Raw genomic sequence first — 14,087 nt, forward strand, 5'->3', positions numbered from 1 at the left:
TTCCCCTGTTCCACTCCGCGTAAGACCTTGTATGCATCCTCCACATGCGCCGTTGGGCTAGCTCATAATTTACAATAGTAAAAGTGTCCTCACCTGTCTGTTTCTGTCTTATAAAAAAACAATTACTCCCTAACTTGAAAGCCCTGAATACTAAGGTTATTTTAAGGCTTGAAAATCCATTCAGCCATTTTGGCACAGTGACTCGCTACCCAAACCAGAGAGCAACTGGTTTCATATGTATATAATACCTGGAAGTTAAGGCATGGCACCTCGCACAAGCCCTGTGCTTTTAAAATGGTGTGTTCCTAGCGCATGTTTACAGTGCCACAATTAGGTACAAGATCAGACTTTTGTTTTTTTTTATTCTTTTGGAACAGTAATTGGTGACATTTCATTTCAAACCTACCCTTTCAAATATATTATATCCCAACATGGGGACAATGCCATGGCATTGTTCTTATAGATTGGCAAACCCTGCCAACAACATTGCGTAAAAATACAGGTAATCTGAGTTCAATGACCTGTTAAAATCTCTACGGGATTGGTGGGTCCCCCGTGGGACGGTTGAGCTAATGTAGGCTAATGTGATTAGCATGAGGTTGTAAGTAATAAGAAAATTTCCCAGGACATAGATATATCTGATACTGGCAGAAAGCTTAAATTCTTGTTACTCTAACTGCACTGTTCAAAATCTACAGTAGATATTACAGTGAAAGAATACCATGCTTTTGTTTGAGGAGAGTGCACAGTTATGAACTTGAAAATGTATTAATAAACCATTTAGGCACATTTGGGCAGTCTTCATTCAACATTTCGAATAGAAATTTGATGGTTCATTGGATCAGTCTAAAACGTTGCACATACACTGCTGACATCTAGTGGCCAAAATCTAAATTGTTCCTGGGCTGGAATAACACATTATGGCCTTTCTCTTGCATTTCAAAGATGATGGCACAATTATATTCTTTTTAAATGCATGTTTTTGTCTTTGTATTATCTTTTACCAGATCTAATGTGTTATATTCTCCTACATTAATTCATAATTTCTACAAACTCCAAAGTGTTTCATTTCAAATGGTATCAAGAAAATGCATATCCTTGCTTCAGATCCTGAGCTTCAGGCAGTTAGATTTGGGTATGTCATTTTAGGCAAAAATTGAAATAAGGGGGCGGCTCCTTAAGAGGACACTGATCCCCCCCTCCCACCGAGGGTAGTATACAATATTATGCATTGTTTAGAAAATATCAGCAGAGGGGGTCAGAGTTGAACAGCTTAATGGCCTGTATTTATATGCACTGTTGTTGGCAGAGTGTGCTAATCTATCTGAACAATGCCATGGCTTCAAGCCAATCTATCTTTCTGTGTGTGTGTGTGTGTGTGTGTGTGTGTGTGTGTGTGTGTGTGTGTGTGTGTGTGTGTGTGTGTGTGTGTGTGTGTGTGTGTGTGTGTGTGTGCGTGTGTGAATAAAGCATCTGCTTCAAATCTCCTCCCAGATTCTGAAGCTCTAAGACAGCTTGGAGATGTTCCCGGTGCTTCTCAGTCCATCTGGTGTCTTTGTGTCCGTCTGCACAGGAGAACCGACAGACACTTTGTCCTCATCTATTAATGTTCCTATACTAGAGCCAGGTTGTCACCATAATGCCACCATTTCACATCAGTTTGATGCTCTACTTTAAGTGAATGAAGGATATGCTACACGTGCAATGTACAGTACCAGTCAAAAGTTTGGACACACCTACTCATTCAAGAGTTTTTCTTAATTGATTCTATTTTCTACGGAATCCGACGTCAGAATCATGCATTAACCAAAAATGTGTTAAACAAATCCAAATATATTTTATATTTCCGATTCTTCAAAGTAGCACAATCTTAGCTGTTATTGTCATAATATGGACTTAGTCTTTTACCAAATAGGGCTATGTTCTGTATACCACCCCTATCTTGTCACAACACAGCTGATTGGCTCAAAAGCATTAAGAAGGAAAGAAATTCCACAAATTAACTTTTGACATGGCACACCTGTTAATTTAAATGCATTCCAGGTGACTACCTCATGAAGCTGGTTGAGAGAATGCCAAGAGTGTACAAAGCTGTCATCAAGGCAAAGGGTGGCTACTTAGAATAATCTCAAATCTCAAATATATTTTCATTTGTTTAACACTTTTTTGGGGTGTGTTATTTCAGATGTTTGATGTCCTCGTTATTATTCTACACTGTATAAAATAGTAAAAATAAAGAAAAACCCTTGAATGAGTAGGTGTGTACAAACTTTGACTGGTTCTCTCTCTGAGTACCACAAGTCCTCACAAGAATAGTACACCAACTACAATTCAGAGATGTGAGGACACAATTAGGGTTAGGGAAAATACGATTTTGAATGGGAATCAATAGTTGGTCCCCAAAAAGTCCTCACAAGTATAGTAAGAGTAAGACATAGCTGTGTGGGTGTGGGTGGAGGTGTAGTCCAGGTTATCAGTGCTGTCTGAGCCCAGCCTTTAGATGCTTGTGCAGGCATCAGACGACACTGGCCCACATTACACACACTTACACTGCGTCTGCTAGTACCATCCTGTACACACACACACACTGACTCAGACACTCATACACACACAATAACGTCTGATATGTTTGATGTATTTCCAGCCATTGTGTGTGTGCCTGTGTGTGTGAAGTATAAAGGGAAGCAGTACTCTAGCGCCGCTGATGTGCTGACTCATCTTTGACCTTCTCCCCCAAATATAACTAAAACCTCCCCTCTCCCCTTAACCCACATCACACTGTCACTATATGATCTTAGGGAAGGGGAAGGAAGTGTGTGTGTGGGTTAAGCGGAGAGTATGAGGGCAGGCGCACACATCCGTGTGAGTTTTTGGAGTGGAGGGGAATGGGGGAAGTCTATGCATTTTTAATGAGAGTAAGGCTAGTGGGCCTGTACCCATTAACACCTTAGACAGAGACACCACTATTAGAGAGAGAAAAGGAGAGAGGGGTAGAGATGGGGGGTGGAGGGAGGGGGATAAAGAGATGGAGAGATTTATGGAGAGTGAATGAGAATGAAGGAGAGAAGGTTTGGAAGGGAGACAGAATGATGGAGAGAATGGGGAAGAGGATGACAAGAGGGGTAATGGAGAGGTGGGTGGAGAAAGGGTCAAGGGAGGATAGAGAGAGTGATTGTGAGGAGTGTAGGTGATGTAGCAAGCAGTGGAGACAGAGGGGGGGGTTGTTTGGTCTTCCTGTGCTTTGAGGTTGAGAAACTCTGGAATACTCTTGTATTGGACAAAGCTGGCAGCTGTCACTCACTCAAACTGACAGACAGACAGGGTGGAGGGAATGTCAAGAAACAAATATCATCCACTCAACAGAGTAACACACACACACACACACACACACACACACACACACACACACACACACACACACACACACACACACACACACATACACACACACACACACACACACACACTTTAAAACAGTAATAAAAATGCTCTCGCTCTGACTCTCGCCATCACACACCCACACATACATCATGCATACACACCACACACAAACAGTAGTGTGTGTGTGTGTGTGTGTGGGTGGGTGGGTGGGTGGGGGGTTCGGGATAGGGTTAAAACAAAACAAAAATAAGGAGTGCCTAGCACTGGGATTGAACATGTGACCCTTGGAGCCAGAGCTCATGCCTCATGCACATGCACATCCACCATTCCTTTCCACAACGCTCTAGCAAAACCCAAGCCTACTTGATGGTAATAGCACTCATCGTTGCCTCTAGTGGCCTGTTTTGAAGTCATCTCCCGACGTCCTGCTTACCTGGACGGACGTCGGATTCCGCCGTGGATTCTTAGCAACCTGGCTGGACAGCGACCAAAGGAGACCACACACACTGACAGTGTATTGCTTTGTTTTACAGAGACAAGAGAGGACCGCACTAAGAGACTGTTCAGACACTACACTGTGGGATCTTACGACAACGTCACCTCATACAGGTAAGACTCATGCACGCACACATACACACATATACTTACACACACACACACACACACACACACACACACACACACACACACACACACACACACACACACACACACACACACACACACACACAGATACTTACACATACTTACACACACACACACAAACACACACGCACACATACGTACACACACACATACATACACACACACACACACACACACACACTTACACACACACACATACTTACAAAAACACACATACACATACTTACACACACACACATACTTACACACACACACACACACACACACACACACACACACACACACATACTTACACACTTACACACACACTCACTTACACACACACACACACACACACACTTACACCCACACACACACACACCCACAGAGACACACACACACCACACAATGTAATAGACTCCCATATGTATTTATTTGGACAGTGAAGCTAAAAATCTATACAGTTGAAGTCGGAAGTTTACATACACTTAGGTTGGAGTCATTAAAACTCGTTTTTCGACCACTCCACAAATTTCTTGTTAACAAACTACAGTTTTGGCAAGTTAGCAAGGACATCTACTTTGTGCATGACACAAGTCATTTTTCCAACAATTGTTTACAGACAGATTATTTCACTTATAATCCACTGTATCACAATTCCTGTGGGTCAGAAGTTTACATATACTAAGTTGACTGTGCCTTTAAACAGCTTGAAAAAAGCCAGAAAAGGATGTCATGGCTTTAGAAGTTTCTGATAGGCTAATTGACATAATTTGAGTCAATTGGAGGTGTACCTGTGGATGTATTTCAAGGCCTACCTTCAAACTCACTGCCTCTTTGCTTGACATCATTGGAAAATCAAAAGAAATCAGCCAACACCTCAGAAAAAAAATTGTAGACCTCCACAAGTCTGGTTCATCATTGGGAGCAATTTCGAAATGCCTGAAGGTACCACGTTCATCTGTACAAACAATAGTCCACAAGTATAAACATCATAGGACCACGCAGCCGTCATACCGCTCAGGATGGAGACGCATTCTGTCTCCTAGAGATGAACGTACTTTGTTGCAAAAAGTGCAAATCAATCCCAGAACAACAGCAAAATACCTTGTGAAGATGCTGGAAGAAACAGGTACAAAAGTATCTATATCCACAGTATAACAAGTCCTATATCGACATAACCTGAACGGCCGCTCAGCAAGAAAGAAGCCACTGCTCCAAAACCGCCATAAAAAGGCCAGACTACGGTTTGCAACTGCACATGGGGACAAAGATCGTACTTTTTGGAGAAATGTCCTCTGGTCTGATGAAACAAAAATAGAACTGTTTGGCCATAATGACCACCGTTATGTTTGGAGGAAAAAGGGGGATGCTTGCAAGCCGAAGAACACCATCCAAACCATGAAGCATGGGGGTGGCAGCATCATGTTGTGGGGGTGCTTTGCTGCCAGAGGGACTGGTGCACTTCACAAAATAGATGGCATCATGAGGTATGTGAATATATTGAAGCAACATCTCAAGACATCAGTCAGGAAGTTAAAGCTTGGTCGCAAATGGGTCTTCCAAATGGACAATGACCCCAAGCATACTTCCAAAGTTGTGGCAAAATGGCTTAAGGACAACAAAGGCAAGGTATTGGAGTGGCCATCACAAAGGCCTGACCTCAATCCTATAGAAAATGTGTAGGCAGAACTGAAAAAGCGTGTGTGAGCAAGGAGGCCTACAAACCTGACTCAGTTACACCAGCTCTGTCAGGAAGAATGGGCCAAAATTCAACCAACTTATTGTGGACGGCTACCCGAAATGTTTGACCCAAGTTAAACAATTTAAAGGCAATGCTATCGAATACTAATTGAGTGTATGTAAACTTCTGACCCACTGGGAATGTGATGAAAGAAATAAACGCTGAAATAAATTATTCTCTCAACTATTATTCTGACATTTCACATTCTTAAAATAAAGTGGTGATCCTAACTGACCTAAGACAGGGCATTTTTACTAGGATTAAATGTTAGGAATTGTGAAAAACTGAGTTTAAATGTATTTGGCTAAGGTGTATGTAAGCTTCCAACTTCAACTGTATTTGGCCCTGTAATATCCAGCATTTTGGATTTGAGAAAGTTGCAGATGCACAAAGATCATGGCCCTAAAACATGCTATCCTCTCACCATTACCAATAACAGGGAAGGTTAGTATTTTGTGGGGGTATGATATGCAGTATACGCTTCTGTAACGATTCAGTCATGATTAGCCATAATCATGACAGCATCCACATTAATGAAGAAGTGATCAGAAACATATTATATTATTATTTACAATAAACGTTACTCCAAAATGGCACAATACATTATTTACCATTGATTTCTATTGGGCACAACATAATCCGAAACACAACCAAAACAAACTGCAAATGCATCCAATTAGTTTGTAGTCACACGCTTGATGTAGTCATTGCATGCTAGGAATATGGGACCAAATACTAAACAGTTTACTAAATGTAATACACTATAAGTGAATTTGTACAAATATGTATGACTCCTTCAAATGGGGGGGGGACTAAATACATAAAGTGCTTTCATTTCTAAACAGTAAAACAGATATGTATGAAAATACCCTAAAATAGTTGGTGACATTCTGTACTGTCACCTCATATAAAACATTTGATCTCAAATCCAAAATGCTAGAGTATAGAGCCAAATTAAAGGTTTTTGCTTCACTGTCCAAATAAATACTTCGGGGAGTGTAAATGAGAGTTATGTGATGCTGTTGCTGTCTAGTGGTGAGACAGGGTCAGTGCATTCTGCTTGCATTATACATAACTAAGCTCCCATTACCAAAACATGAGTGTGTGTTTGTGCATGTGTTTGAGTATGTCTCTCCTTCTCTTCCTTGTCCCTCTCTCTCTGAAATGTATTGTATATGACGTCTGTAATAAAGGAGTGTATGAGTGCTAGCTCTCGTGTAAATCATATGTGCAGGCTGAGAAAGAGGACAGTAGAAGAGGAGCTGCTATAGGACTGTGTTCTGATGTAAATTCACTGTAAATGTCAGCTTGTCAGGCGAGAAGAGCTTGGTATCAGAGGGTAGCTGTGGAGAGAGAGAGAGCAGTTCTCCACCGCTTTAACAATGGGTACATAGTGAGTCATGAAGATCATGTGAGAGCTACAGCAGCTGAATAGGAGAGAATGTCAAAGCTCTTGAATGGAAGTCTATGGAATGGAGTTGTATGTGAATGGAAGTCTATGGAATGGAGTTGTATGTGAATGGAAGTCTATGGAATGGAGTTGTATGTGAATGGAAGTCTATGGAATGGAGTTGTATGTGAATGGAAGTCTATGGAATGGAGTTGTATGTGAATGGAAGTCTATGGAATGGAGTTGTATGTGAATGGAAGTCTATGGAATGGAGTTGTATGTGAATGGAAGTCTATGGAATGGAGTTGTATGTGAATGGAAGTCTATGGAATGGAGTTGTATGTGAATGGAAGTCTATGGAATGGAGTTGTATGTGAATGGAAGTCTTTGGCATGCTGCTGTGAATTGCTACTTAGAGGGTTTATGGAACATTATTCTATGTACGACTGTATAAATACATTGTGTGATATGATTCTGCTACAGTGTGTGTTTTTTTGCATATGAATGTATGGAAGATATTTTCAAAATGCCTGAGTTGAGCTGTATCTAAATGGGAGTTCATGAAATAGAATTGTGAATGCAACATTAGAGAGATTGAGAACATGGTTGGTGGAATGGAAACATAAAGCAAGGTATTCTGGAGCTATGGAAGGGAAAACGTTTAAGCTGGAGTTGGATATGCAGGATGTAGGCTGAGAGAGGGATGAGAGGAAGAGATGTTGAACTGTAGGCATATCTATACACCGTATATCTCTCTGTATTTAGCATGTCCTCTAGTTAAATGATACTGTATCTCTGCAACCTCTGCCCCCTGACACAGGAGTTTTTATCACGGGTCTCCAGGCCCTGTCAGCAAGGGCTCTATCTGCCCTGGGTAAGTGGCTGGGTAGCAGGCGTGGCAAACTGTTAACACAAGGTCAAACTCCAGATCTCCCTTGCCAGTGTGTGTGGTGTTGGGATGTCTACTGACCAGAGAGACTTTCACAACACTGACACTCTCAGTCATCTGCTTCACTAACTCTATGGGCTGTCTGGTGTCAGCCGTGGGATCTGACAGTCAGACGGTCAGTCAACAGTATATGGGTGTTGCTGAGAATGGGACATGATGCTGCTTTTACTGTGTGGCTACAGAGTGCTAGAATGTCGCTGGGAATACGTGCTGTTGTTTTTGACGATTGAATTGTCTGGTTTGAACTGACATAATATTGCACTCACTCACTCACTCACTCACAGACACACACACACACACACACACACTCACACACCCACATCAACAAAAACACACACTTGTGACGACACTCTTATTAGTCGTGAGATAATTTAATATTTCCCTGCAAGCACGCACTTGCTTGCTTGCTTCTTCCTCTTTCTCCTCCTCCTCTTCTTCCTCTTTCTCCTCCTCCTCCTGAATGGGAGAGGCTAAGTCCTCTGTTCCTCTCTCCTATCCCTGGAATTTCAGTCATTAGGAGGATGACACACACACACACACACACACACACACACACACACACACACACACACACACACACACACACACACACACACACACACACACACACACACACACACATACAAATAATACACACAATCTAGGTACTGTACAGCCCCAAGAGAACCTTGAGCTAGGCTTTTAAGTTGATTGGGTCATCAGAGAAGGAGGTTCAGGTGTGTTTGTGTGTGTGTGTTTGTTTGCAAAGCCATTGGGTTCCTCTCTCCCTACATCACCCCCCACCCAGCTCTTTCTCTGCTCCCTATCCTTCCCCCTTCTCTCCCCTATCTATCCCTCTCTTTCCTTACCTTTCTCTCTCATTGTCCCTCTCCTCCGATCCCTGTTCCCCTTTCTCTACCATCCCTGGCTCTCTCCGCCCTTTTCTTCATTCCCCCCTTTCTCTTTGTCTCTTCTCTCAGTGAACTTGTTGCTGGACTCTTACTTGCTGTCCCTCTCCTCTCTACTCTCCAGTGATTACATCATAGAGGAGAAGAATGCTATGCTGCAGAAGAAAGAAAACGAAGGCTTCGGCTTCGTCCTGCGGGGAGCCAAAGGTAGAAAACACACTCACACACACACATAGGTGAATACCTTTGCTAATTAATCAAGTGTTTTAGTGCTTGGCCATAAGACTGGAACAGACAACTTCTCTCTCTATACCTCCAGGACCAGCCTGGAGCTCCAAACACATATTTTCACAAAGCTTGACTTTATACCTTATTACTAAAGCAGGCTGTTTTGATCACTGTCACTGCTGCCTCCAAGGCCCTGCTAGCTACTTTCTTCATGCCATAGGCTGTCTGTGTGTGTGTCATTACAGGTCTGTGAGCTCCTCTGCAGGTGTTCTGGGTGTGGGGTATGAGATGTGGTGGGTTGATGTGAGGAGTTCTAGACCTCTTTCACTGAGTCACACAGTATGCCTTATTTACCTATGAACCAACATGACTGGCTTTGATTAACCCCACATTGTCTCTCTATGAGTGTGTGTATGTGTGTGTCTGTCTAGCCCTTGTGGTGGCGTCATCCTAAAATGAACTGTTCGTTGAATCCCCATCTGTTCCTCACACATTGTATTCAGGGAGACAGAAATTACTTTCTCTCCAATTTTTATCTTTATTTCTTCTCATTCATTGATTCCTTCACTGTCTTTCTTTTGTTCTATTCTTCTCTTGTCTTTCACCCCTTCCCTCCGCTTTACTATTAGTCTTTATCCTCTACTACTTCACACACACACACACACACTCTCCAGCTCCCCATGCTGGTTACTATAGCAACCCCTCACAGGCACCAAACCCAGGAGTCAGAGTGTGTTTGCTGCTCCTCCATCTCTATATTTATATTTTAGTCATTTAGCAGACACTCTTATCCAGAGTGACGTACAGGAGCATTTAGGGTTAAGTGCCTTGCTCAAGGGCACATCGCCTGATATTTCACCTAATTGGCTCAGGGATTTGAACCAGCGATCTTTCCGTTACTGTCCGAACGCTCTTAACTGCTAGGCTACCTGCCTCTCTCTCCCCTGCTCTCTGTCTCTACATCTCTTTCTTACTCCACCTTTCCCTACCTTTAAACACAAAAGCTATGAAGGCTAGAGAGAGATGGAGAGACTAGTCTGTAGCTCCATGTCAACAAACAGTTGACATGGAGTCTAATGTGGAGCCAATAGCTTTCTTTTCAATATTTCAATTTGTCTACCTTTTTCTCCTCCTTTTCCAATTTCCAACAGTCAACTTTCCCCCACTCTAGATGTATCCCTCCCTCTCTCCTCTCTTCTGCTTGTCTCCTTCTTTCTCTCCCTCCATCTTCCCATGTGCCTCAGATAAAACTGAATAGATTGTCTTTCATAGTGGGGTCATGTCTCTCTCACACACACTCACACACACTCACACACACACATACATACATACATACATACATACATACATACATACATACATACATACATACAGTGAGGGAAAAAAGTATTTTATCCCCTGCTGATTTTGTACGTTTGCCCACTGACAAAAAAATGATCAGTCTATAATTTCAATGGTAGGTTTATTTGAACAGTGAGAGACAGAATAACAAAAAAAAAATCCAGAAAAACACATGTCAAAAATGTTATAAATTGATTTGCATTTTAATGAGGGAAATAAGTATTTGACCCTCTCTCAATCAGAAAGATTTCTGGCTCCCAGGTGTCTTTTATACAGGTAATGAGCTGAGATTAAGAACACACTCTTAAAGGGAGTGCTCCTAATCTCAGTTTGTTACCTGTATAAAAGACACCTGTCCACAGAAGCAATCAATCAATCAGATTCCAAACTCTCCACCATGGCCAATACCAAAGAGCTCTCCAAGGATTTCAGGGACAAGATTGTAGACCTACACAAGGCTGGAATGGGCTACAAGACCATCACCAAGCAGCTTGGTAAGAAGGTGACAACAAATGGAAGAAACACAAAAGAACTGTCAATCTCCCTCGGCCTGGGGCTCCATGCAAGATCTCACCTCATGGAGTTGCAATGATCATGAGAACGGTGAGGAATCAGCCCAGAACTACACGGGAGGATCTTGTCAATGATCTCAAGGCAGCTGTGACCATAGTCACCAAGAAAACAATTGGTAACACATTACGCCGTGAAGGACTGAAATCCTGCAGCGCCCGCAAGGTCCCCCTGCTCAAGAAAGCACATATACATACCCGTCTGAAGTTTGCCAATGAACATCTGAATGATTCAGAGGACAACTGGGTGAAAGTGTTGTGGTCAGATGAGACCAAAATGGAGCTCTTTGGCATCAACTCAACTCGCTGTGTTTGGAGGAGGAGGAATGCTGCCTATGACCCCAAGAACACCATCCCCACCGTCAAACATGGAGGTGGAAACATTATGCTTTGGGGGGGTTTTTCTGCTAAGGGGACAGGACAACTTCACCGCATCAAAGGGACAATGGACGGGGCCATGTACCGTCAAATCTTGGGTGAGAACCTCCTTCTCTCAGCCAGGGCATTGAAAATGTGTCGTGGATGGGTATTCCAGCATGACAATGACCCAAAACACATGGCCAAGGCAACAAAGGAGTGGCTCAAGAAGAAGCACATTAAGGTCTTAGAGTGGCCTAGCCAGTCTCCAGACTTTAATCCCATAGAAAATCTGTGGAGGGAGCTGAAGGTTCAAGTTGCCAAACGTCAGCCTCGAAACCTTAAGGACTTGGAGAAGATCTGCAAAGAGGAGTGGGACAAAATCCCTCCTGAGATGTGTGCAAACCTGGTGGCCAACTACAAGAAACGTCTGACCTCTGTGATTGCCAACAAGGGTTTTGCCACCAAGTACTAAGTCATGTTTTGCAGAGGGGGTCAAATACTTATTTCCCTCATTAAAATGCAAATCAATTTATAACATTTTTGACATGCGTTTTTCTGGATTTCTTTGTTGTTATTCTGTCTCTCACTGTTCACATAAACCTACCATTAAAATTATAAACTTATAATTTCTTTGTAAGTGGGCTTTTGTAGAAAATCAGCAGGGGATCAAATACTTTTCCCCCCCACTGTACATACATTGCAGGTGCCTCTGGGAGCTCTCCTTTGTAGGTGGTTTAGTTGGCCTCAATTGGATTAAATAGAGGGTGTGTGTAGTACACAGTAGCTCTATCCCCAGGTGTGTGTGTGTAATGTGATTTTCAGTGTGAGAGTGATTAAAGTAATACTGTTGAGTGAAAGGGTCTCTCCCTGTCACACCACCTTACCGTTCCTACATAGTCCATCTGTAAATAGCCCACCCAATCTACCTACCTCATCCCCATATTGTTTTTATTTACTTTGCTGCTCTTTTGCACACCAGTATCACTACTTACACACCATCATCTGCTCATCATCATCTGCTCATCTATCACTCCAGTGTTAATCTGCTAAATTGTAATTACTTTGCTACTATGGCCTATTTATTGCCTTACCTCCTCATGCCATTTGCACACACAGTATATAGACTTTCTTTTTTTCTATTGTATTATTGACTGTACGCTTGTTTGTTCCATGTGTAACTCTGTGTTGTTTCTATCGCACTGCTTTGCTTTATCTTGGCCAGGTTGCAGTTGTAAATGAGAACTTGTTCTCAACTAGCCTACCTGGTTAAATAAAGGTGAAATAAATTTAAAAAACACTATACCATCTCACTCTATTATAAACACACATTCACCTACAGGCTGCTGTGTGTATCTACTTCTATGTGTACCTCTATGAGTTTAAGGTGTGTTCTCTTTTCCATGGCAGATGTGCGTGGGTGATACTCTCACGATTCAGTGTACCTTACGGAGGATTCCAAGATTAATACTGTATGTGTATTTCTTGTGTTCAAACATCTATCCATGTTTGGATATTTGGTCATTCTCTCTGTGTATTCCCAGCTGAGACGCCTATTGAGGAGTTCACCCCAACACCTGCATTCCCTGCCCTCCAGTACCTGGAGTCTGTCGACGTGGAGGGAGTGGCCTGGAGGGCTGGGCTTAGGACAGGAGACTTCCTCATAGAGGTAACTACACCCCCTCTCCTCTTCTCCTATCTCCTCTCCAACCCCATGGACTAGCCCCACTGCCTCTCAGGTCTCTGTCTGCTGACCTTCAGCCGTGTGTATATGTGTGCGTGGCATTCGTGCGTGTGTGTGTGTGTTCCAGGTGCACGGAGTGAACGTGGTGAAGGTGGGCCATAAGCAGGTGGTGTCTCTGATCAGACAGGGGGGCAACAGCCTGCTGATGAAGGTGGTCTCTGTCACACGCAAACCTGAGTCTGAGGAGGTGGTCCGCAAGAAAGGTGAGCAGCATGTCCCTCATCAAGTTACTATGAGTCATATATAATGAGTATCTACAGTCCTGTGATTGTATCATGTATATCTGGGCCTGTATCCACATAACGTCTCGGAGTAGGAGTGGTGATCTAGGATCAGTTTAGCCTTTTAGATCATAATGAATAAGATTATATGGACAAATCCTAGATCCTACTCTGAGATGCTTTGTGTTGATACTCGCCTTGGTGTGCTGGAGTGGACAAGTTGAAAAATGGGACTTCCACTACTGCCTGTCCCTCATTGCAGATGTAATCTCCTCCTCCTTCAGTCCAGTGTCACATTATTAGCTGGTCCATGTATTTGATCTCTGGCATATAGCCATTAGGTTCTTCAATACTAGGTTCTGTATTAGTATGTTGTCATGGATATGGCAGTTGGCACTCGATGACCTGATATATTTGAGAAGGATCTGTATGTTCCTGTCATCCAGGTGATTTCACCACTTTACCAAACTGTAAATTCATGTGGTTTCCATGTCAACGGCATCTCATCTCCTCCCTGTGCTAAACAGCTCCCACTCTCTCCTGCTACTAAGACCTTGGGAAAGTGTATGTGTGTGTGTCTCCTTGGGTGAGCGAGAGACAGATACACATGTAGGATCTTAATTTGATCACCCTGTTGCAGGAGAACTTAGAT

General features: G+C 42.8%; 1 protein-coding gene across 2 annotated transcripts in view; it reads left to right on the plus strand.

The window, feature by feature from the left end:
* shank3a (SH3 and multiple ankyrin repeat domains 3a) overlaps positions 1-14,087 on the plus strand; it is a 383,230-nt gene that overhangs the window by 345,522 nt on the left and 23,621 nt on the right. For both annotated transcript variants that reach the window (XM_029758638.1, XM_029758640.1), the window contains 4 exons: positions 3,915-3,990; positions 9,100-9,182; positions 13,015-13,139; positions 13,282-13,417. In XM_029758638.1, coding sequence (XP_029614498.1) covers positions 3,915-3,990; positions 9,100-9,182; positions 13,015-13,139; positions 13,282-13,417 — 420 coding nt within the window. The remainder of the gene's footprint in view (positions 1-3,914; positions 3,991-9,099; positions 9,183-13,014; positions 13,140-13,281; positions 13,418-14,087) is intronic.

Source organism: Salmo trutta, chromosome 7 (assembly GCF_901001165.1).
Source record: "Salmo trutta chromosome 7, fSalTru1.1, whole genome shotgun sequence".
Classification (NCBI taxonomy): domain Eukaryota; kingdom Metazoa; phylum Chordata; class Actinopteri; order Salmoniformes; family Salmonidae; genus Salmo; species Salmo trutta.